The sequence below is a fragment of the Sturnira hondurensis genome, unplaced genomic scaffold, assembly GCF_014824575.4.
Source record: "Sturnira hondurensis isolate 20B ecotype Veracruz unplaced genomic scaffold, ASM1482457v3 Scaffold0015509, whole genome shotgun sequence".
NCBI lineage: Eukaryota > Metazoa > Chordata > Mammalia > Chiroptera > Phyllostomidae > Sturnira > Sturnira hondurensis.
Genome location: NW_028088140.1, coordinates 7860196 through 7884357, shown reverse-complemented (window position 1 = coordinate 7884357; position 24162 = coordinate 7860196). Strand labels below are relative to the sequence as shown.

Below are 24162 nucleotides of genomic sequence, written 5' to 3'. Positions count from 1 at the left end.
ACAAAGGTCAGAGGTATTAATGTGGTTAGCAAGCTGAGTAGACTTAAGGGATCTATGGTTTCTGGATTTCTCTGTATTTCTTTCCTTTGAGTTTTCTGGCAATTGTCATGGGTGCCAATATTGATATTCTGGAGAGGCAGAGATCATTATTGCTGGAAGATACTTTGAACTTCTAAAATGCTTTTTAAAAAAACATTATATTTTATTAATTATGCTGTTATAGCTGTTTCATTTTTTTCCTTTTACCCTGCTCCAGCTCCCCCCCCAACTCCCTCAGACAGTCCCCCCTTCATAGTCCATGTCCTTGGGTCATTCATAGGTGCTCATTAGCTACTCTATTTCCTATGCCGAACTTTCTATCCCCATGACTGTTCTGTAACTCCTAATTGGTACTCCTTAATCCCTTCACCTTTTTCTCCTACTCTCCCTATCCCCTCCCTTCGGGCAACCATCAGACTATTCTCTGTATCTATGATTCTGCTTATTTATTTAGTTTGTTCTATAGATTCAGTTGTTGTTACATATGTATTTGTTGCCATTTTATTGTTCATATTTTTGATCTTCTTAAAGAAAACCCTTTAACGTTTCATATAATGCTGGTTTGGTGGTGGTGTACTCCATTAGACTTATCTTGTCTGGGAAGCTTTTTATCTGCCCTTCCATTCTAAATGATAGCTTTGCTGGGTAGAGCAATGTTGGTTGTAGGTCCTTGCTTTTCATCACTTTGACTATTTCTTGCCAATCCCTTCTAGCCTGCAAAGTTTCTTTTACAGCTGACAGCCTTATGGGACTCCCTCATAAGTAACTGACTTCTTTTCTCTTGCTGCTTTTAAGATTTTCTCTTTGTATTTAACCTTTGGTATTTTAATTATGGTGTGTCTTGGAGTAGGCCATTTAGCATCCATCTTGTTTGGGACTCTCTGTGCTTTCTGGATTTGTATGTCTGTTTCCTTCACCAGTTTAAGGAAGCTTTCTTTTGTTATTTTTTCAAGTAAGTTTCCAATTTTTTGTTCTTTCTCTTCTTCTGACACCCTATGATGCAAATGTTGGAATGCTTGAAGTTTTCCCAGAGACTCCTTACACTACTTTTGTTTTTCTGCATTCTTTTTCCAGTTAGCAATAATTGCACCTCTGATAAACCTCATTGGATACAATACGGCCACTTCACAAATCTGGATTATTTTTTCTTCTTGTTGTTCTGGCTGGGTGTTTTCTGCTTTCTTATATTCCAAATCACTGATTGATTCTCAGCTTCATCCACTCTACTGTTGATTCCCTGTAAATTGTTCTTTATTTTAATTAGTGTATCCTTCATTCCTGACTGGTTATTTTTTATGAATTCCATGTCCTTTTTTATGCTCTTGAAGTTCTCACTATGTTCACTGAGCATCCTTGTAACCAGTGAACTCTGCATCTAGTAGATTGCTTGTCTCCATTTTGTTTAGCTCTTTCTCTGGAGTTTTATTCTGTTCTTTGTTTTGTTCATTTTGGCCATGATTCTTTGTCTCGTCATTTTGGCAGCCTCCCTGTTTGTTTCTATATATTAGGTAGAGCTGCTACACATCCCAGGCTTGGTAGAGTGGCCTAATGTAGTAGGGACCCGATAGGGTCCAGTTGCACAGCCTCCCCTATTACCCAAGCTGGGTACTTGAGGTATGCCCACTGAATGGGCTATGTGCACCCTCCTGTTGTAGTTGAGCCTTGCTGTTGGCACATCCAAGGTCTGTCACCACCTATATTCTGTTTGGGGTCACACAACATAAGCTACAAAGTGATCTGCAGATGACTGCTGCCTTTGCTGGGCTTTGAGGTCCCCAGGTGAGGCTGAGGTGTGAACAGAGGCTGGCTGCTGCTAGTGCCCAGCCAGGGTCAACTTAGCAATAGGTACAGGAGCTTGCTGAAGCCAGATGCTGCTTGTTTGAGATAATTTAGGAAAATCTTAGCATGAGCCAAAACAAGCTATTCATATGGAAAAGCCACTGGAAGCAACTTCTGTGGTCCAAAAGTTAAGTGGGGCAGGGCCTCAGGGAACCACCAGGGTGGGGCGAACTGTGTGAGTCAGGTAGATGTAGTCTCAGATATGGCACCTGCCTCCCCAGCTTGGTGGTTCTGTGGTAGGAAGGCTCAGAAAAGGGACAATGGCCTCTGTCAAAACTTCTTTCTGGGAGAAAGCTATCCCCCAGCTCCTGCCCTGGTGCCAGACAGTTAGTTCCATTCTTCCCCATTTGTCTCTGATGTCTTTCAGTCTGCTGTCCCCATGCTGGATCTCAGAGGGAGTGGATCTGCCAGGGAGTCCATCAGTTTGTCTTCTGCAGCCTCAATCCCCTCTGGTTTTTACAGCCAGAAGTTATGGCAACTTCTCTTCCTGGACTGGAACCCTGAGCTGAGGGGCCTGGTGTGGGGCTGGGACCCCGTCACTCATGAGATATCCCTCCCGATTTTGTCCGCCATGTGTGAGATGGGACCGTTCTACAATCTGCCGCCTTGTAGTTTTTCTTGAATTCCATAGTTCTAGGACTTCCATTTACCTCAATTTCTGACAGTTTTGAATGATGATTGTTCTGTAGTTCAGTTGTAATTTTCATGTGGCTGTGCAAGGAAGTGAGCCATGTTTCCTGCACCTCCATCTTAAAGTACTTTTTGGATTAAATTGTTTTGCTTTAAACTTCCTTTTTGTTGGAGGATATTTTTAGCCCTTTAGTTTATGTAGGGGTATGGATTTTTTTAAACCAATATTGCCTCCTATATGAAAATAAATGAGACAATGTTGATTAGGGAACTTTTAGTAATCAGGAATCATAGAAACTTAAAATGTTGTATATCAAAATTTAAAAAGTAAAATTTATATTTTCTCCTATAAGAGACTGTAGAATGTATAGCAGGATTTCTTTGGAAGTACAACTTCTCATTGAATAATGTACTTTATAGCTGGGATTTAATGGTACCAATTATAATAACTCAAAGTTTTATTAAAATATTTTAGATCATTTTAAGGTATTATAATGATTGAAGAGTCTCTATGCTAGTGAGAACATGGATTTGCCTACACAGAAAGAACAGTTAATATTTATTGTCTATTTCCTATGTACTGGGCACTACAGTAAGCAATTTCCACATGTGATTGACATTTAATCCTCCACAATAACCCCATTTAAACTTCACACTATTTTTATCTCTGTATTATATATGAGGAGAGAATAAACACCTTTCCTTTGGTCACATAGCCAATTGAAGTGGTAGAGCATAAATTTGAACTTCAATCTAATTAACTCTGATTTCAGAGCCCAAACTCCTAACACTATGGTAGCCTCTCCGAGTAAAGCGCTAGTTTGAGTTTGGATCATCTCTACGTGTACCTGGACACTAATACATTTAGCACTAATCTTCCTGCTTTTAGACATTGATTGATTAAGGTGCATCTGTTTTTTTCTTACATCTTCCTTATATTTAGGCACTGAGAAACGCAGCAATGGTGAAGCAGAAAGAATAGATAAGTCTCCCCATATATCCAATTGCAGTGTAGCCAGTGATTATTTAGGTAAGTTTTTTACAGTAATAATAATATTTATTTATTATAACAATGCTGTTTTTCTAACTTATATTTAAATTCCTGAAATTGTAGCTAGAACCAGGTTTTTAAATTTTGTCAAAGTTCTGTTAATCTCTCTTCTAGGTTTCTCTGTGTTTTGGCTGTCTTCCCTTTTACCATAGACCCAGTTTGTTTCCTAGTGAAGGTCAGGAGTACCCAGGGCTTCTAAATGGTAGCAGTTGGCCACCGAAGAAAGCAGTTATCTCTTCCCAGCTCTAGTTTGAAAATTCTTGGGGAAAGACTCTCTCCTTTTGGGTCCTGTACTTATTCTTAAAGCAGACAGTGTTACCTGGAGGTGGATGCATTATGATTGGTCTAGATTGGGCTATGTGGTATATTACTAGAAGCAGGGGAAGGATGAAGCTGGGCAAATAAAAACAACAGATACAATAGGAGTCTACTTTCAGATCTTTAAATATTACCATCACAAAGAGTTTTCCATTGAATTTTATCCTGAATCTTGTCCTGAAGATTTGGACAAGATTACTGAGGAAGGTGCTTCTCATGGTGCTCAAGGGAAGAGAAAGGCAGCATCTAAAGCGGAGGTGCAACAGAGGAAGATTCTTTTGGAAGGCGGTGACGGTGACAGTGCTAACGACTCCGAACCAGACTATGACGCTGGTAAGTTACGTCCTACCTCAAAATTAATTCGATGGAAATTCAACAATGCTGTGGTCTCTAAGAACATAAAAGTCCTTAGGGACCATTAATTTATGCACAGCGCTATGCTAAATGCAACCTGAGGAACACACAGGACAGTTAAATTCAGCTGTTGCATTTGGGGGAAAGCTTTAACTGGAGATGACCTGTAAGCCATGTGTTGAAAAATAAGTAGCATTTAGGCATACTACAGGGTTTAAATACCATTTCTGACTGATATACATAACAGTGGGATACATGAGTACATGTACGAGAGTTCAGTCAGGTCTGTACAGAAGAATGGTGTAGAAAAAGCTCAAGAGGCAGGCAGGCACTAGATCTTGGAGCATCTCAGACCCATTCTGTAAAGTGTAGACTTTTTTCTGTGAGTAGTAGAAATTAATGAAATATTTTGGGTAGAAGTGATGTGAGATCTGAACTTCTGGATAAGATGGAGGCACAGGTAGGTACACGAAGGTTCCTCACAGAACAAAAAGAAGGACAACAACAAATTTAAAAACAAAAAAACAATCAGAACTGACAGAAAATTGAACTGTATGGAACTCTGACAACCAAGGTGTTAAAGAAGAAACATTCATCCAAATTGGTGGAAGGGGTGGTGACAGGCAGCCAGGATGGAGAGGATGCACTGCAAGGAGACAGACCAGGCTGGACAAGGTGGCAACTGACAGACCAGGTGGTCCCACTTTCACAAGGAGATAAGTCAGGAATAACGACTGGGAAGTGAGATAGACAACACAAGCCAGGGTTCCAGCGTGGGGAAACTAAAGTCACAAAAACCTGTGGCTATAAAAACCTGTGTGAGGCTAGCTGCAGAAACTCCCAGGCTCACAAGAAAGTTAATTGGAGAGACCCACAGGGTCCTAGAATGTACACAAAACCACCCACCCGGGAATCAGCAACAGAAGGGCCCAATTTGCATGTGGGTAATGGGGGAAGTGACTGAAAGCTGCCTGGAGCCCAGCAGTCAGCATTGTTCCCTCTCTGACCCCTCTCCCACATACAGCACCAAAGTGCAGTGATATGGGTTGTGCTGCCTTGGCAAATACCTAAGGCTTCGCCCCTTATAATGTAACAGGCGCACCAAGACAGAGAAATATGGGCCAAATGAGAGAATAGATCAAAACTCCAGAAGAAGAACTAAGCGCTGAAGAGACAGCCAACCTATCAGATGCAGAGATCAAAATACTGGTAATCAAGTTGCTCATAGAAAATATTGAGTGCAGACACAAAATAGAGGAAGTAGTATAGGCTATGCAAAGTGAAATAAAGAAAGATATACAGGGAATCAACAGTGAAGGGATGGAAACTGGGACTCAAATTAATAATTTGGAACAGAAGGAAGAAATAAACATCTAACTAGAACAGAATGAAGAAACAAGAATTCAGAAACATGAGAAGAAGCTTAGGAACCTCCAGGATAACCTTAAATGTTCCAACATCTGAAACATAGGGGTGCCAGAAGGAGAAGAGGAAGAGTAAGAAATTGAAAACTTACTTGAAAAAAATAAGGAGAACCAACTGAAGTTCTGGGTTCAAGGTGAGCAGAGGCCATTGTCCCTTTTCTAACCGCCCCCCGCCCCCGACAATGTTGGCAAGCTGGTGCCATAACTGAGATTCCATCAACCTGGCTGACACTGTTTGACCTGCCTTGGAGGTCCCCAGAGACCTGCCCTACACAACTTACAGGCCCACCCATGATATTTTTCCATATGAATGACTGGTCGTGGCTAAAGCTTCACAACTTCCTAAATCCTCTCAAACAAGCAACCATTGGCCTCAGTTAGCCCTAGGGATGGCACCAGCAGCAGCCAGTCTAGATTCACAGCTTGGCTTGGGAATCTCCAAGCCCAGCATGGAGTAGCAACCATCTCAGAATATTTTATAGCTCAGACAGGGTGACTCCAGGCAAAACATAGGTTGGTGTTGACCTTAGCCTCTACCACCCAGGGAAACCCCAGGACCTGAACACCCAGTGCACAGCTACAGACCACATTGGAGCACCACCACCCTGCCCCTGCACAGCTGATCCATGGAAGGCAGTAAGTGGTGAGTGGTCACAGCCAGTCCTTGCAGCCGACTGGTTTGGGCAAATCCCTCCCATTGACCTGCCAGCAGCAACCAAGGCTCAACTACAAGAGGAGGGTGTACTCAGCCCACACATAGGGAGCACCTCGAGTACCCAGCTTAGGTGATAAGGGAGGCTGAACTACTGGACCCCATGGGACACCTGCTACATTAGGCCACACTACCAAGACACATACTCAAAGCAGCTCTACCTAATGCATAGAAACATGCATACAGAGGCTGCCAAAACAAGGAGACAAACATGCCCCAAATGAAAGAACAGATCATAAAAGAGCTAGGTGAAATGGAAATAAGCAATCTATCAGATGCAGAGTTGCAAACACTGGTTATAAGGATGCTCAAGGAACTCGGTGAGGACCTCAGTAGCATAAAAAAGATCTAGTCAGAAACAAAGAACATGTTGATTGAAATGAACAATTTATAAGGAAGAAACAGAGTGGATGAAGCCAAGAATCAAATCGATTTGGAATTTAAGGAAGGAAAAAACAGCCAATACAGAACAACAAGAAGAAAAAAGAATCCTCCAAAATGAGGATAGTATAAGCAGCCTCTGGGACAGCTTCAAGCATTGCAACATTTATATCATACAGGTGCCAGAACAAGAGAAAGGGCAAGAATTTGTAAACCCATTTAGAAAAACAAGGAAAGAAGACTTCCCTAATTTGGTAAAGGAGATAGACATGCAAATCCAGGAAGCATAGAGAGTCCTAAACAAGATGGATACAAAGAGGCCCACTCCAAGACACATCATAAGGAAAATGCCAAAGGTTAAATACAAAGAATCTTAAAAGCAACAGAAAAGCAGTTAGTTACTTACAGGGGACTTCCCATAAGACTATCAGCTGATTTCTCTCTGCAGGCTAGAAGGGAGTGACAATGCATTCAAAGTCATGAAAAGCAGGGACCTGCAGCCAGGACTGCTCTACTCAGCCAAGCTATCATTAAAATCAGTGGATAGATAAAGAGCTTTCCAAATAAGAGAATTAAAGGAGTCCATCATCACCAAACCACTGTTACATGAAATGTTAAAGGTACTTTTTAAGAAAAAGAAGATCAAAACTATAAGCAATAAATAGGCAAAAAAAGACATCTATCATCAGTTGTCTCTAAAAACCAGACAAAGCAAACAAGAACAGAGACAGAATCATGGATAGGAAGAATGTTTTGATGGTTGCCAGATGGGAGGAAGTGGAATGGGTGAAGAGGTGAGAGGATTAAGAAGTACAAACAGGTAGTCACAGAATAGCCATGGGGATGTAAAGTACAGTGTAGGAAATGGAGTAGCCCAAGAACTTTTACGCAGGACCCATAGACATGAACAATGGTGGGGGATTGCCTGAGGGAGTGGGGGTTGCTGGGTGGAGGTGGTAATGGGGAAAATCAGGACAACTATAAAAGCACAATCAATAAAATATAGTTTAAAAAACAATACAATAATTAGTAAGTAATAATACAAGAAAAAAATAATCTGGTGCAAGAGCTGTAGATAAAGTCAAGGCCATAAAAGCCTCAGTTTTTATAACAAAGGTAAAGTGTATTATCTTGTTTTAGGTGAAGATTCTGAGGATGATTCTGATATTAGTGAGAGTGAAGATAATGATGAAGACTTCACTATGAGAAAAAGTAAAGAAATTAAAAAGAAAGAAGTGAAGGTTAAATCCCCAGTTGAAAAGAAAGAAAAGAAACCTAAATCCAAATGTAATGCATTAGGTAAGCTTAGTTCAAAACACTGTGTAAAGAAAATGTATTTGGTTTATTTAATGGGTTTTACTTAATCTTTGCCTTTGTTCTCCTTAAACGTTTGCCAGTGTTCATTTCTATGTAGTTAAAATGCACACAAGAAAGCAGGGTGGGGTGGGAAGAGGAGAACAACAAACAAGACTAAGTTCCACTACAAGTCTAGCACTTTCTGTAATTCCCTCCCTTTAGCACTGGCAACCGCCCTCTGAGATAGCTGATATCGCCTACATTTTCCCTAGAGAAAACGGAGGCTCAGGGAGGTTAGATAATTTGTTGGAATTCTTACAACCAATGAGTGAGGGGCTGGGATTTGCACCAGGTTTGTCCATTCAGGGCCTGAACTGGACCACATTTTCTTCAGGCAATTAAACAGGCAACTTTGCATGATTCTGTCATCTTGCTTTCATGCTTGATTAATCTTTGATTTGAGAACCCTTTTGCCGCATTTTAGGGCCTTTTTGTTTTTCTCAAAACACATTCTGTTACAAACCATTTTTTACAGTAAAACTTTTGCAATTTGTGATAATTTGAACATAGAATACCTGCTTCTTTTTTATAAGAAGTTAGGATGTTTTAACTCATAATATATAATAGATTATTATAACATGTAACTTTCACTAACTTGATTTGTTTTACTTATATATATATTTATATCCTATTTGCTCAATATAAATGCTTTTGAAACTAAAATTTTCATTATACAGACTGCATTTATTAATGGTGGGAATTGCTCTTGTCTTATTTACCATGGTGTTGAGTACTTGCTAAGAAATAAGAATTATATACGGATTGAGTCATAGTCTTCTCTCCACTGTATTCTGAAGCAATCAGGTCTTAATTATTGTTTTTTTAATTGATAGATTTGTTTCCCAGAAATTACGTTTCAAATGTAGGGGTTTTTAGAGATAAATTTGTGTATTAGTTTCCAATTGCTGCTGTAAAAAATTACCACAGACTCAGTGGCTGAGAATACCACAATGTATTATTTTACAGTTCTGCAGATTACACGCTAAAGTTGTTTCTCGCTGGGGTAAAATTGGGCTATCAGTAAGCTGTGCTCTGCGGAGGCTGTAGGGGAAATCCATTTCCCTGCCTTTTTATGCTTCTAGAGGCCGCCCTGGTGCTTTGATGAGATTCCCACTTCAATCTCTGAAGCCAGCAGTGAGGGGGACCTTTTTACCTCACATTGCACTCACTCTCATTCCTGCTTCTCAGTCTTACTTATAAGGACCCTTGTGAGAACATTGGGCCCATGCAGATAAGTCAGGAAAATCTCCCCACCTCAAGATCCTTAACTTAAAGGCCCCTGCTGAGACCCTTTGCTGTGTAAGGTAACATATGCACATGTTCTGGGAATTGTGATATAGACATTTTTGAAGGGCCATTTTTCTGCCTACCACAAGCTAATATGAAAACATCATTAACAGTTTGAATATATTTTATTTTATTTATTTATCCTTACAAGGGAAAGGAAGGAGAGAGGGAGAGAAACATCAATGTATGGTTGCTTCTCCTGTGTCCCTTGCTGGGAACTGGCCCCTGTTGGGAATTGGCTGCAACCTGGGCATGTGTCCTGACTGGGAATCGAACCGTGATGTTTTGATTCACAGGCCTGTGCTCAATCCACTGAGCTACACCAGCCAGGGCTGAATATATTTTATATATTTTAGATGTCTCTGCTTCCTCCCCAAGACACTAAATACTAAAAATAAAATTTTAGTTTCCAAGTTATAATTTACTTTACAAAGGATTCTATATATTTTGGAACAAGTTGCTTCACAAAGAATTTTAATATATAATATTAGAAGTATAATTTAACTCTTAAGTAATGGGATAAAGAATGAGAAAAGATGGGTTATATTTCTAGTTCTACTAATAATGTATTGAGTAACCTTTGAAAGTCTGCCATCTGCACATTATAATTTTTTTCCTTGGAGAAAATTTCAAGATTTGCACTGTTTAATGTGGTAGCCACTAACCACTTGTAACGATATTACATTTGTGTTAATTAAAGTTAAATAAAATTAGAGATCAGTTCTTTGATTTTGCTAGTCACATTTCAAGTACTCAGTACCAATATGTGGCCAGTGGCTGTCACATTGGACAGCATGAAATATACATTTCCATCATCACAAAAAAGTTCTGTTGAACAGTGCTGATCTAGGGAACATGTGTTAATATTAAGAAGACTATATGGTGAAAATTTTCATATTCATCTGCATTTGGTATACCCCTTAGGTAACTCAAAGCAAGCATAATCTGAAATCAGATTTATATTTCACCTCTCTTCCTTTATTTTCCACCCCACCCCTCAAAAAACCCAAGCTGACTCCCATCCTTGTGTTTATTCTCTGGGGTCATGCACCACCAAGCAGAGTACCCCTGACAGGAACTTTCATGTCATGATTGTTTCGTCTCCATCGCACCTCCCCCCATCTAGTTATTAAAAGATGCCTAATCTGCTATTTTTCCCCTCCTTCTCCCTCTTAGTTCAGGCACTTATCACCTCTCACTTGGCCTAACATAAGAGCCTTCTCAGAGGTCTTCATGCCATACATTACCACCAGAAAGATGTTTTCAAAATGCGTGTACTCCTGAGAGAAATTAATGTATGACTCCTTCACTGGTATGCAGGCTCTCCATCAACGATCTGCACCTTGTCTATACCTCTCACCTTTCCAGCCCTTGCCCTTCTGGCTGTGGCCATACTGAGCCAGTAGCTGATTCTGGAACTTGGTGCATCCTCTGGCTTTGTTCTGACTCCCTCTGCCTGGAAAACTTCCTCTACCCTTTCAGCCTTGATTTGTTTCAAATTAATCTCACCCACCTCCGTGTGACTTCTAAACCTATGTAGATATACACAGAGTAGATGTTCCCTCCGACTGTGTGTATCTCCAGAGTCTGCCATATCTCTCATCACTCTGCATTATACACGTCTCATTGTTCAGTGCCCTTTCACTGGAGTCCGTGACTGGACCATGGAAATTCCTTGGGAGCAGGATCCACGAGCTATGCTCTTTGTGGCCCTAGAGCCTAGTATATTGTCTTACAGATCTATCCTGATGAGCAGCTGTTGTATAATGTTGTATAATGTTTAGAAGGATAAACTTTGGAGTCAGACCTGGTTCCTAATCCTGGTTATAACATTTACTAGAGATCAAACTGTGGCAGACTCTGGCCAGCAGAGTCTGCCTGCTGTGACTGAAGATGAGACAGGCTGTGGCAATTCTGTGAAGAAAAAGGGGATGACGGCACAGCCACTCTCTCAAGAGGGGAGCACCTCGACCCTTGCCTAGGCAGGCTTTTATTATTTTTCTTGGGTCTTACATCAAAGAAGGATTTATTATCTATTACATAGAATATTATTGTATGCATTTTAGGTACAATCAAGGAAATGAAAATAATATGCAGAAGGTAAAGGCGGCAAGCTGATTATCTCTATCCTTGGGAACATTCACACAGGCTTTGGAAATTACCTCGAAGATAGACAGTACACATTTATTATTTCAGACTAGGGTGATGGAGTTTTAGCAAGAGCAGGCCATAACAGTCTTTATGCATTTTCTAGGCCGATTCCCACGGGAAAACTCATTTTGAAGGTCTGGCTCCTGCGTACACTTTGCTTCTGTAGGTTTTCCATACAGAGCTGAGTCATATTTGGCAGACCAAAACCACCCTACATCAAACTACAGGCATTTTGCTTAACCTCTCTGTTTCCTTCTGTGACAGTGAAGACAGTGATATTTGTATAAGAGTTGCTCTAAGGATTAAAGATAATGTATATAATATTTTTGCTGCATTGTGTATCATAAATGTTCATAAAAGATGGCTATTCTGAGGCTCTCAATAAATGCTTATTGAATAATAAGAATTTTTCAAGATGATATTGCCTTTTTAATATTTATAAGATTATATAACTATAACTTTTACACATTCATGCTAGGTTTAATCTTCATCTAAGACAAACTATTTTATGTGTATTTTTCAAATAAGTGACTTCAGTAGACTGTGCTCCACCTGCCATCAAATCAAAATCTCAGCCTTCACCAAAAAAGGTTTCTCATTCTTCAGAGGCTTCTAGGAAACCATTGCAAATATGCAGTCCTTCAGCTGAAATCAAGAGACCTAAGTGGGTCCCACCAGGTACGGTGTATTGATTGGTCAAGGGGAGGTTATTGGAAAATTATTACTGGTTGATTGTTTTCCGAGTTGTAATGTTACACATATTATTACCTTTTCTTCAAAACCAAGGTTTTGCCTTTACTCATCATTTTGTCATTCCCTCAGATTGAGCATTCAGATTATTAGTTTTTTAATGTTATAAATAAGGTTGCAGTGAGCACAGACAACCTTATTTTAGAAGTCTGTGGTCACATCCTGATTATTTTCTTAGGATAAATTCCTGGTAGGAGAATTATAGTGTCAAAGAGTGTTAACATTTAAGATTTCTGATTTATGTTTTTGGCAGCAAATCTGTTTGCTCAAGACCTGCTGACCTCCATAGTCTAACTGGAGCGTCAGGGCCCATACATGGGAGTTCCAGCATTTAACAAACACCCTAGCAAAGTCATCCTCCCTGCTCATACAAACTTGACCTCTTTTTGTTTTCTTTTTTCCACAGTCAAGTCTCACTGATGCTTCAAGAATTCTTTGACTTTCACACTACTTGACATTACTAAAACTCTAATCCAGCCCTGTTTATTTTATACCCAAACTATTGGTGATTTGCTTCCTAACTAGTCTGTCTCCATTTTCCATTGTCCAGTCGTTAATTACCCCTTAAGCACAGAGCCTCTCTTTATCCAGTTTTCTTTTTCTAGTATGTTTTTCTTCATTTGTCACCTTAACCCTCTCCTCTGAGTCATTCCGTGGCTGCTCAGGTTTACTTTACTTCTTTCCAGTGGTATTTCGTGATTGGTCCACAGCAGTAGCTCTCCTAGTCATAACTAGCTGTTAATAGACAGATATAGGCCTGAGACATGATTATTTAATTTCTCAGTCTTCATTTCCTCCGAAATACTAGGCACTGTATAATCTTTAAAGTCTTTTCTGATTTTAAAAAAACACCTAAGATTTTAATGAGGACTTAAAAGTGTTTTGGAGAAGGAAAGGAGGTAGTTACTAAATTAATGATGCCATGTCATTTAAAGGATAATCCTTAGAGTATTTCTGAGAACAATTAGTGATTCCCCAAAAATGGAATTTAAAAGAAGTAATCAAATGACTAGAAATTGAAAGGTAGCATAATCTGAAATATCAAAAGGAACCACAGCAACGACATGGAATGGATGGATAAAGTGAGTATCATAAAGCACAAAGTGCTCATAGATTCATTGTGTGAAAGGGTAGGGCAGGTAGTGGGAGGGCACTGGGCCTGGGCACAAACTCGAGTTCATGGGGACCCCGTGCCCGTTGGAGGGAAGCAGCTGTCGCTCAGCTCCAGCTGATCATCTGCGCGCAGGGTCATTGGCCCGTTATCTCCAGGTCTGATTTTTACTTCAAGAGAAGCTAGAAATTGACTTTTTAAATGGGAAATCTAGTTTTTAAAACTTGACCATTTTTTTTACACCATGTGGACAAAACAATATATCTGAGAGCTAGATTTTACCCTCAGGTTGCCAGTTCATTACTGTTTTATTTAAATGTAAGAAGACCACCAAGATCCCAGTAGGAAAATCAGCCAAGGACATGAACATAGTAATGCTCCCAAGAAATACAACTAGAAATAAATGTGAAAAGAATTTCAGTCTCACTGGTAATTAAGGAAATGTAAGTTAAAATAATAAATACCATCTTATATCTACCAAAATAAAAAGTAATAAAGCAGTATAATCTAGGACACCCTGGGCTTTGGGGAAGCAGATATAATTATTTACTATAAATTTATAACCCCTTTATGGGACAGCTTGACAGGAATCATAAAAATAAATTTTCAGGAGTCATTCCCTATCCTTTGGGAATTTATTACTTAAGAAGAATTCAAGAGAAGAGAAAAGTAATAAGTGGTCAGATTTGTATAACTATATAAAAATGGTGACAAATGAAACAGTCCGAAAGTTTTTCAAAACAACTTGAATTATGGCCAACACATGAATGAACAATGATGAATCAGGTGGTTGACAACATGGGAGTGTTTATAAGTCTTCACTTGAATGAAGTGCACACAGTTGGTCTGTGTACGTGATCAACTATGAACCATTATGTGGGTAAATTTTGAAATTTAATACTCAATGGAAATAATTGATATGTTAGAGTGGTAGTATAAATGAAGCCAGTATAAATAAATAAAAACAGTATTTGTCATGTTTAAAGTGATATAGTAGTTGAAAAAATAGATTGTTTCAAAGGAGTACTCGTAAAAATTGCAGGATTTTTAAAAATACATTAGATTTTTCTACTGTTTTAGAAATGATGATTGCATTCATTTTCCACCCATTACAACCAATATTATTTGCTCCTAGTTTATCTGTTTCAGCCTTTACACTTAAAATTTTGGTATCACGACCTTGCCTTCTGGGATGTTTGAAAGTAGGTGATCCTATAGTTTTTCTGCTCTTTAATACTTTCTGTTACTTTGATATTGTTTATAACTTGATAGAAGCTGTATAGCAGAATAATGCTTAACTGCATTTATTGCTTCATCTGTGTTATAAATTCATTTTTGTTGAGAGATTTCTAACATCATCAGCGTTGGTGATATGTTTTCTTTCAGCGGCATCCGGAAGCAGCGGCACCAGCAGCAGTCCACTGGCAGGGGTGTCTGTTAAGTCTCCAAATCAGAGTCTCCGCCTTGGCTTGTCTAGATTAGCACCAGTTAAACCTCTGCACCCATATGCCGTTAGTAGCTGAGTGTGGTGGTGAAGAAATGTGTGGTTAAGAGAATCACAGTTTGACAAGTGTGTTTATATTTGATTTGTATTTATATTTGAAGAGGGTATTGTATTATAAAGGAATCATTTAACATAAATTATCTTTACCTCTTTTGTGATTATGTTCTCTGAGAAGCTCTTCAAGACTCCAATAAGAGCAAGTTTGTTTACAAAAATTCTCTTGTAATGTAATTTCCTTCTGAAGAAAATATTCTGTATTCCTATGTGTAGTAAGTCATTGTCATTAAGTGGTTGTCTCTGAAATGGAGAGAGTCCACAGTATGTGCTGTTTTTTTTTCTAGCAACATGAGGTTTCTTTCTAGCTTTGACTAGTTTATGGCACCTTAACTTTGTTCAGAGTTGATCTGGCAAAAGAAAACATCCCTGTCTTTTATAGGAGACATTTCTGAAATATGTTACTTAAACTATATTGTCAGTTTTATTGCCAAGATGATGATTATTTTAGCCAAATATTTAAAGTAAGAATTCAGAATGATTTTACACATTAAAACAGTTGCTAAAATATGGCATATATGTCTCCTACTTAGATGTAGACAGTTACTGTATAGCAAATAGAATTCACGACATTTTATGAAGCCTTCATTGTCAAAACCTTTAATAAACATGAAAAAGTTTTGATAAACTCTTCCTTTTCGCCATTGTATCCATCTGTCTCTGTTGCATTTCATGATGAAGCGAATGCTTACCAAAAAACAAGAGCATTTTGTTGTAAATATAAGGGGTGGAGGCTGTTCAAGTAATCACTTTTTGTTAAGTCATTGCATTAGAGGGTAGATGTCAGATACCTACCTAGTCCTTCCTGTTGTGATATTAGCTAATTTAGCATTTCAGGAATCTTAGATCTGAATTTGTTGTGAATAAAAATAGTGGTAGATATTTTATATTTATGGTGAGAATTTCAACCAACTCCTGTCACTTTTTAATAAAACTTCTTCAACTCGCATTAACCATTAAAAATGTGTAATGTGTAGCTCAGTTCTTGGATTATGGAAACATCCATGATAATATGAAAATAAGTAATTTAGAATTATGATTAAAGTGAGCATTTGCTTATTGCTATTGATCATTGTTTTATTATCTAGGGTAAATTTTTATACTGTCATATATCACCTCACCTACTCCCTCCCTCCTTTTTAAAGACAGGTTCCAGTTACACAGTATTGGGATGCCCTTATGTCACAGTTCAACAGTAAACACGTATGAAGAGCCCACCCTGAACTGAATTCATTGATTAATCATCTGGTACCAGCTTTATGAACCTGTTTTGTCCATGTTATTCATAGTTTGTATTGAAAATCACCAAAAACTGTTAAACTGGCCTTGTAGAAAACATCAACGACGAGCTTTCTCTCGACAGATCCAGAGCATGTTTTTCTCATCTAATCTTATAGACCCTATTCATCATACTCTGCATAATACATTTTATTTCCTGGGCTCGCGTAATATTCTTCCTTCATTTTCTCCGCACCTCCCTGCTTACTCCATTATTTTGCAGCTTCTAATCTTTTGTGTCACCTACACCCATTCCTCCCACCACAGTGTCATACTCCGTGATTTTATTCTTTTTCTTCTGCCCCTTTTTTAAAAAAAGAGTTAAAAAAGCTTAGGTGATTTTAAGCTCCAGTGATCACCTGTGTGACTGACTGTGAAGTCAGGATCTTCAGTCTGTATCTTGCTCTGCACAAGACCTGTTTCTTGGCCCATTGATAGTTTATTAAATCATCAGTAAATAACATCTCCCCCTTCCCTTCTACATTTGTTAGTAAATGGCACCACCACAAACTCAGGTGCCTAAGATACTGTCACCCTTCACCTTCAACTGCCAAGTTCTATTTCATTTCCTCAGCTGCTCAAAACTATTCTCTCCTTCCACTTACTGTCCCTAGCCTGAGCATCCTTGCCTTGATTCTTAACCTACCCTCCATGCCATTAATGCTAGAGAGTTTTCTAAAAGTCAGTGTAAACACAATTCTAATTAAAATCCAGGCCCTGGCTGGTGTGGCTCAGTGGTTGGGTGACAGCCTGCAAACCCAAAGGGTTGCTGGTTTGATTCCCAGTCGGGGCACATACCTGGGTTGCGGGCCCGGTCCCCAGTAGGGGGTGTGGGAGAGGCAACTACACACTACACTCTTTCTCCTTCCCTTACCCTCTTACCTAAAAATATATAAAATATATAAAATAAAATCCACACACATACACCTTAGCCTGTTTAGCTCATGAGATGTTTCAAATCAGTCTGACCCCTACTGACACCCATGGTAGTGTATGGTCCTGCGGCCTCCCTGAGCCTTCAGACTGGCTCTTTTGCCTTCTTTACATGCTAATTCCTACCTGTCCTTGAAACCTCAAATTCAACTCAGCTTTTCAAAAAGCTTTATTTGTCCCTCATTGGTATGGCTCAGTGCACTGAGTGCCAGCCTGCAAACCAAAGGGTTCCCGGTTTTATTCCCAGTCAGGGAACATACCTGGGTTCTGAGACCTACAGGTCTCCAGTAAGGGATGCGGGAGAGGCAACCACACATTGATGTTTCTCTCCTCCTTCCCTTCCCCTCTCTCTCAAAATAAATAAAATCTCTTAAAAAGCGTTAATTGGGTGTCTATTTCTTCTATGGACAAAACTACTGGCCTTGCTACTGATGTTCAACTATAACTTTCCCTAGTTTCCCTCTTAAAACTTGGTGTGGAGCAAGTGCTCCAAAAGTGTTTATCGGTCGAACACTTTGTATCCAGACTTTAGCTGTGAGCTAACCTCGCACATTGAAAAGGAAGAGGATAAGGATAATTTCACGAGTCCGGTCTGTTCTGGCAACTCTAACCTCTTTCCTTAGGGAAATCCTTCCATTCTTGTCCCAAACTTGAAAGAACTGGGGCAAGAGAATAGGAGCAGACGAAAAGAAATGTGTTTTTCAGGTTGATATGAAAGGTGGTTGGGGACTGGACCGGAGCCTTAAGTTCAGCTCCAGAGTCATAAAAAGGGCAGACGCAATTTCTATAGCGACGAGAGGAGGGTGTGGCTTCCCAGCTACACTCCAGGGTTGCGGGTCTGCACCAGCTTCCCGCAGCTCTTCCCATCTCCGACCCCCGGCGAGCAAAGTAAGGGTGACAGGCCGCGGGGGGTCGTGATCACGCCGGGGCCAGCCAGGTAGGTCCCAGCGGCCCTGCCCTTCTAGGGGAAGAGGTGTTTGAGGCAAAGGGGGAAGGAGGTGGCGTAAGCAGGGAGAATGAAGGGCATACTGAATGCAAAAAAAGTAGGAGAGGACGTGCGGGTCGGAGGGGAGAGAGGGGTGGGTGAGAGTGCGAGAAGGCGGCAAATACAATGTTAGATCTGAGCAGCTGCATACTACAACCCCTCCTTAAAAACCTTTCTATTAATGGAACGTTGCATCACTGAGTGCGGGGGGGTGGGGGGGGGAGAGAGGTGGATGTTAGGGAACTCCTAAGACCTACTCAGGGTGAAACTGCTAACAGCCCTGACCCCAACAGCTCTGGGCACAGAACTCTTCCCTCTTTTGTGTACGTTCACTGCCTGTCCTGTCCTTTCGGTTCCAAGTGAGTCCCCGACCTTCTTCTGCCTGCGGATGGTCTGGATGCTACTAAACCATTCCGACACAGCCCCTAGCCCTGAACCTCCAAGCTCCGCCAGAGCCCAGTCCTTGACTCGAGAGGACTTTAAGGTGTATCCATCCAGAGCAATGCTTTCCTCTCAGGTGCTACTTGCTGCTCTGGGGTAACTCCCAATACTAGCAAAAATTTTTCCTTAAAAAGTGCTGAAAGAGGGGATGAAAAATGCAAGGGGATGGGGATGAAAAAGGGGATGAAAGATGCAAAATTGAGGATTTTTTAAAAAGTGTGGTTAATTCGTGGTATTTGCTATGTTCGAAATACCAGTTAAAGGACTTAAGCCAGTTCAAGGACTTAAGTAACTTGTGACCCCTCAGACGTTTTAAAAGACTGACCATTGACAATTTTAATTCACACTTCACTGTTAAGACTTAAACAGAGATTTGGCGAAAGTATGAGGTCATTTAAATGAAAAGTTCAGAAGTATCTCTTCTAAGCAATCTTGCTTGAGGGATTTAATCACCTACATGTTGTAGACATGTAAAATCTAGTTCTAAGGAATTCTGGATAGACTGTGCCTGCTCAGTCCTGTGACCTGAGTGTGTTATTTCCCTTCCTTGTTTTAGTCCTTATCAAAAGAGTCATGACAACCTGAGGGGAGTCTCAAGGTGCCAGCCACCTTTCCTTGCCATTTTCCTCTCAGCTCCATGTTGTCAGCAACTTGGCCAGAATGGGTGCTTCTCAGACTGGGGAGGCCCCAGTACTGGGAGCCATGGGATTTCCAACCGACCCAACACTATGGTGTTGTGACAGCTGAACAGGGCAAATACTGGTCCAGGTCCCACTAACGGTCATACAGTGTGACCAGGCGAGAGATGTAAAGATGTCACTGCCTGACTTAGCATTGGTTACAACACAATCTGAAGTAGAAAACTGGCGACTAAAAACAGGTGCTAACATTAGAAAACAGAGAGGGAAAATCACACTACAGCTTCTGTCTGTTATGCTTGGATACTCGATCATATGAGGAAGGGTTTGAAGTAAAAGCTGGAGACGAGTAGGTACATGGGGAGGCAAAAAGCCAATTTTGAATATTCAAAAACTCCTGAGTAGAAGAGTGAACAGATATTTTCTTTGTTGCTCTGCAGGGAATAACAACTAGAGGACAGGCTGCTCAATGTCATTTCTCCCAATCAACATTGACTGAACATCAGCCACATGTAAATTAACAGCTGGGTGTGAAGTGGGGTGCCTGGGAAAACAGTGAGCTCTGTCTGTCACAGAAATATTCAGGGAGAGAGGGGCTGCTCGCCTGAGTCCTCTCTAGAGAGGATTACTGCTCAGGGTGGGAAAAGGGACGAGAGGGCCTCTGAAACCTTTTACCACTTGTAAGTCTGTGGGTCTGTGGACCATGAAGAGTTTTCAGGAGAATTGCAGAGGGGTAAAGAGTTCTCTTTGGCACAAGTAAAGTAACTTAAATACATTAAGTACATAATCTGTTCACAGAAATGCAAGGGGAATCCCTGCTCCTTTTAGCTGGCCACAATTTCTGCCCAAAGGTAGCCCCCCGAGTATAAAGCTCAAACTACTGACAACTGCAATAGAAATACTGAAATCATAGCAGGTAAATCTCAAAAAAGATACTTCTTTCCTGGGCACAGGCATTTGGTGCACATAGACAACTCGTGTATGGAACAGGGTGCGCACAGTGGCACTGGCACCGGCACCGCTGTTCATGGGCGTGCTTTGCCCACCAGGCTTTGAACTCCTGAAAGCAAGCGTTCTGTTTTATTTCTCTTTGAATTCCCTGTGCTTAGCACAGTATCTGGCATGTATTTGGTGGCCTGAAATTTTTTGATGAGTTGATCTAAATTATCTTAGATTTCTCTCTCTTTGGCAAATTTGTACTGAGCATCCAGTAAATAAGCCATTATCTTCAACCTTTGATTAAATATCAAAAATAAAATATAAGCTCATTATCCCTGTTCCCAAGAGATTCACAAGATGAGATGAAAATATATACACCTAAGAGAATTAACACTAAGACTGTTGAAAAAGTGGCAAAATGATCCCCACAGACAAAAGTGTTGAAATCCAGAGGAAGATTGGTATAGACCAGTACAGATTAGTAGGGAAACTGATCTTCGTAATAATAGGAGGAATTTTTACATTTTTGGTTTCAGTTCCCAAAGCCATATTCACTCTACTGCTGAGCTGAATTTAAGTGGAAGCCAGACTCAATTCATTAAGAAAGGCACGGAATTCTTTGATAACCACAGAATTATCCAAAGGAGGGAACTCAAGGAATAAATCACAACAGAACTTTCCCCCCCAAGTCTGGCAGTGTTTAATAGAGTTAGAATCAAAGACACTTTGAACTGGACGGGAAATTAGAGGTGTTCTGGTCCAGCCTCATCATTTCACAGATGGGGACACTGAGTATGGAGAAGATAGGCGACTTGGCTCAAAATCTATCTGGGGCAGCACTGAGACTAGACTCCAAGATTCCTCAGCATTTTCTTCTGGTTTCAGGTTCTCTTCACCTACAGAGCAAACAAAACTGAACAGAAGAAGCCCCATTCGCTTGGAAAGATGCACATGGGCATTCCTTTTCTCCTACTTCCCTGTGAAGTAGATGGAGGGAGCACTTGACACAGAGCCTTGGCAGGAAAAATTGTATACGTTCTTTCCCAGTGTTTGGAGTTTACAAATCCCATGCTGAACTGACAGCCGAAATTCTACTAGTTCTGTCTCCAGAAGTATTCCTAGGCTCATTCTTCTGCTCTGTCCTGACTGCCTTTGCCCTGGTGGAGGCCTTCATCATCTCTTGCCTGAGCTTCCTACCTGAGCTTCTCCAAACCATGCTCCATGATATTTACAGGGAGATGGTCCTAAAATGAAAATCTGGGCCATGGCCACTGTGACTCAGTTTGTTGGAGCATTGTCTTGTAGAACAAAATGATGCTGGTTTGGTTCCTGGTCAGGGCATGTGCCCGGGTTCTAGGTTCGATCCCTGGTTGGGGCACCTACAGGAGGGCAGTGAATCAATGTCTCTCTCTCTCTCTCTCTTTCTCTGTCCCTCTCTCTCTCTCTCTTTCTGTCTCTCTCTCTTTCCTATCTCCCAGAAACAATGAAAAAGATATGCCGGTTGAGGATAATTTTTTTTTAAATACAGGGGTTGGTCTTATCACCCTTAGAATAGCCACATAGGCCCCAACGCCCTACATGGACTATGTGACTCTTTACAATTCAACCCCTTCTCTGGCCCTCCACCAGCAGTGCTCAGTGACTATACTCCTAATTTCTGAAAAAGATAATGTTCTTTTACACATCTGTGCTTTGTGCAGTCTCACCCATCTGCCCGTGACTCTGTGCCTGTCCTGTTTATTCTTCAAGGACAGTTCCACTCTGCTCAGGTGTGAAGGCTTCCTCAGTTCTCCCAGCAGAGTTAGCCACCACCCTGAGGTGCATCCCGTTAGCTCTCTGCCCAGACCTCTGTTACTGCATTGGGTGTGTGCACTCTGATGGCCTGTCTCCATGGGTGTTCCTCCTAGATAATGAGCTCTCCCAAGGGCACAGGCCACATCAGCTTCATCAGAGGAATTTCTCAGCAAGTATTTGTAGGAAGGAAGGAAGGGAGGAAGGGAGGGAGGAAGGGAGGGAGGAAGGGAGGGAGGAAGGGAGGGAGGAAGGGAGGGAGGAAGGAAGGAAGGAAGGGAGGGAAGAAGGGAGGGAGGGAGGAGGGAGGGAGGAAGGGCAAAAGTAAAAAGATCATTTGCAGAGAAGCAGCTATTACTGTTGTTTGCTTTTGGGTAGAATTTTTCATATTATTGTGTGTGTGTATGTTAAAATTAACATTCCTATTCACCTCCCCAGCCCTACTCCTCACTAAACTTTTTAACAGTTTTTTTCTAGATCCTTTAATGTGCCTGATAAAGACATGCAAACATTTTGTTTCTTCTTAAGTAAATATTGAATTATTATACATATTTTCTTCTTTGTACTCAATATATTATGAACATACATAAAGATTTACCTCATTCTTTAAAAATGATTGTATTCATAATACATATGTGGCATCATTTTAGATTTCTTGTATATCGACAAGTGATTTTTGATTTTTCAGCATTATGCAGCCATGTTGTTGTGACTCGTCTTTAATACTCTGAATAACTTCAAAATTGTGATGCTGTCACTGTTTATTATAGTGGCTTTGAGAACCTCCCAATGGAGTGATTTGCAGAAGCTGGATAGTGTTTGCACTGGTTCCTCTTCCATCCCTATGTCATGTGTTCATAATTCCCTTGGTTCTGCCTAGTGTCCAGGGCTGAAAAGGGGCTTCCACGAGAGTGGAGTTTCAGCGGTGGCCTGCTAATGTCGCAGGAGTGTGTGTGAGAGCCCTCTAAGACTCCACCTTCCTCTTACGTAAACCATCATTTAAACTAGGTTCTATGCACTTAGGCGAGTAACTTTTTTCATCTTACAGTGAGTTATTTATTTATAGAGCTGTGCTCTGAATGAAGAGGGTGCAATATGGCCAAATGAGGTCCAGGACAGCGTTTCTACCAATTGTTTCCCTTTTCTCTTTCTATAGGCTTTAAGCTACTAAGTAACCACTTAACATATCTGTATTTTAGGGCAAGAGTATTTGTGGCAAGAGAATGGTTGAAGTTGCAGTTAACGAGGGGAAATGGGCCTTTTCACTTGGTGTCCTAAATTGCTCACCACCTCATTAGGTCATCTTCCTTTCTTGGCTCCTGTCCCCCTCCTCCCTGAGCACCTGAGGACTGATGCCAAGGTGCCCCCAGAAGGAAAACAAGAGGAACAGCAGAGACGCAGCCACCGCTTTTAGGCCCGCCACCGTTCCCCTCCAAGCCTGCCCTGTGTTCTTTGCCTCCCTAGGTGTGGAGGCCATGGCTTATATTTTGCTCCTACTGCCAATTTATTCTGTACTCTCCCTTCTGCAGGACTAGAATGGATGCTAAAAAGCTGAAGAAATGCAGTGTCACATCCTTCCCGATATTGAAAACAAAAAAGAGTCAAAACACTCTCACTTTTGTGAAGGTAAGGATCCTGGAATTTCATTTGGACAAGAGAACGCTATCATCTTGAAGATTTGGGGACCCAGGACCCAGTGGCGATTGTGTCCCCACATTTTACAGATGGGGAAACTGAGCTTCAGCTGAAGTTAACTAGTCATGGCCATAAACCAGTGAACGGAGGAGTGCATTCAAACACCTCATCTTTTTTCTTTAGTTGTACTTATATTTTGTTAGTTTCCATTGAATTTATTGGAGTGACATTGGTTAATAACATTATGTAATTTTCAGGTGTATAAGATTATAATTTGGCATCTGTGTACTCTATAGCATGCTCACCATCTGAAGTCTATTTTTCTTCTGTTATTATATGTTTGACCCCCTTTTACACTTTGCTCCCCTTTATTCTTTCTTCCACTGGTAGCCTCTATTCTGTTGTACCTATGAGTTTATTCTTGTTTGTTTTGTTAGTTTATATGTTACTTTTTGCTTGTATTCCACATATGAGTGAAATCATATGTTTCTTGTCCTCTACTGTTTAACTTATCCTTTAGCATATTAATCTCAGGATTTATTCATATTGTTGCAAATGTCA

At 40.6% G+C, this 24162-nt stretch overlaps 1 protein-coding gene across 4 annotated transcripts in view; it reads left to right on the top strand.

The window, feature by feature from the left end:
• Positions 1-23741, top strand: part of RAD51AP1 (RAD51 associated protein 1) — a 32665-nt gene extending 8924 nt beyond the window's left edge. For 2 of the 4 annotated variants that reach the window (XM_037064698.1, XM_037064697.1), the window contains 5 exons: positions 3452-3538; positions 4061-4210; positions 7889-8047; positions 12071-12220; positions 14790-15247. In XM_037064698.1, coding sequence (XP_036920593.1) covers positions 3452-3538; positions 4061-4210; positions 7889-8047; positions 12071-12220; positions 14790-14926 — 683 coding nt within the window. In that variant the 3' untranslated portion in view covers positions 14927-15247. Of the gene's footprint in view, positions 1-3451; positions 3539-4060; positions 4211-7888; positions 8048-12070; positions 12221-14789; positions 15248-23495 lie in introns of those variants that run through there. The other 2 variants (XM_037064699.1, XM_037064701.1) reach the window with 2 other exon arrangements.
• The last annotated feature ends 421 nt before the right edge of the window (positions 23742-24162 follow it).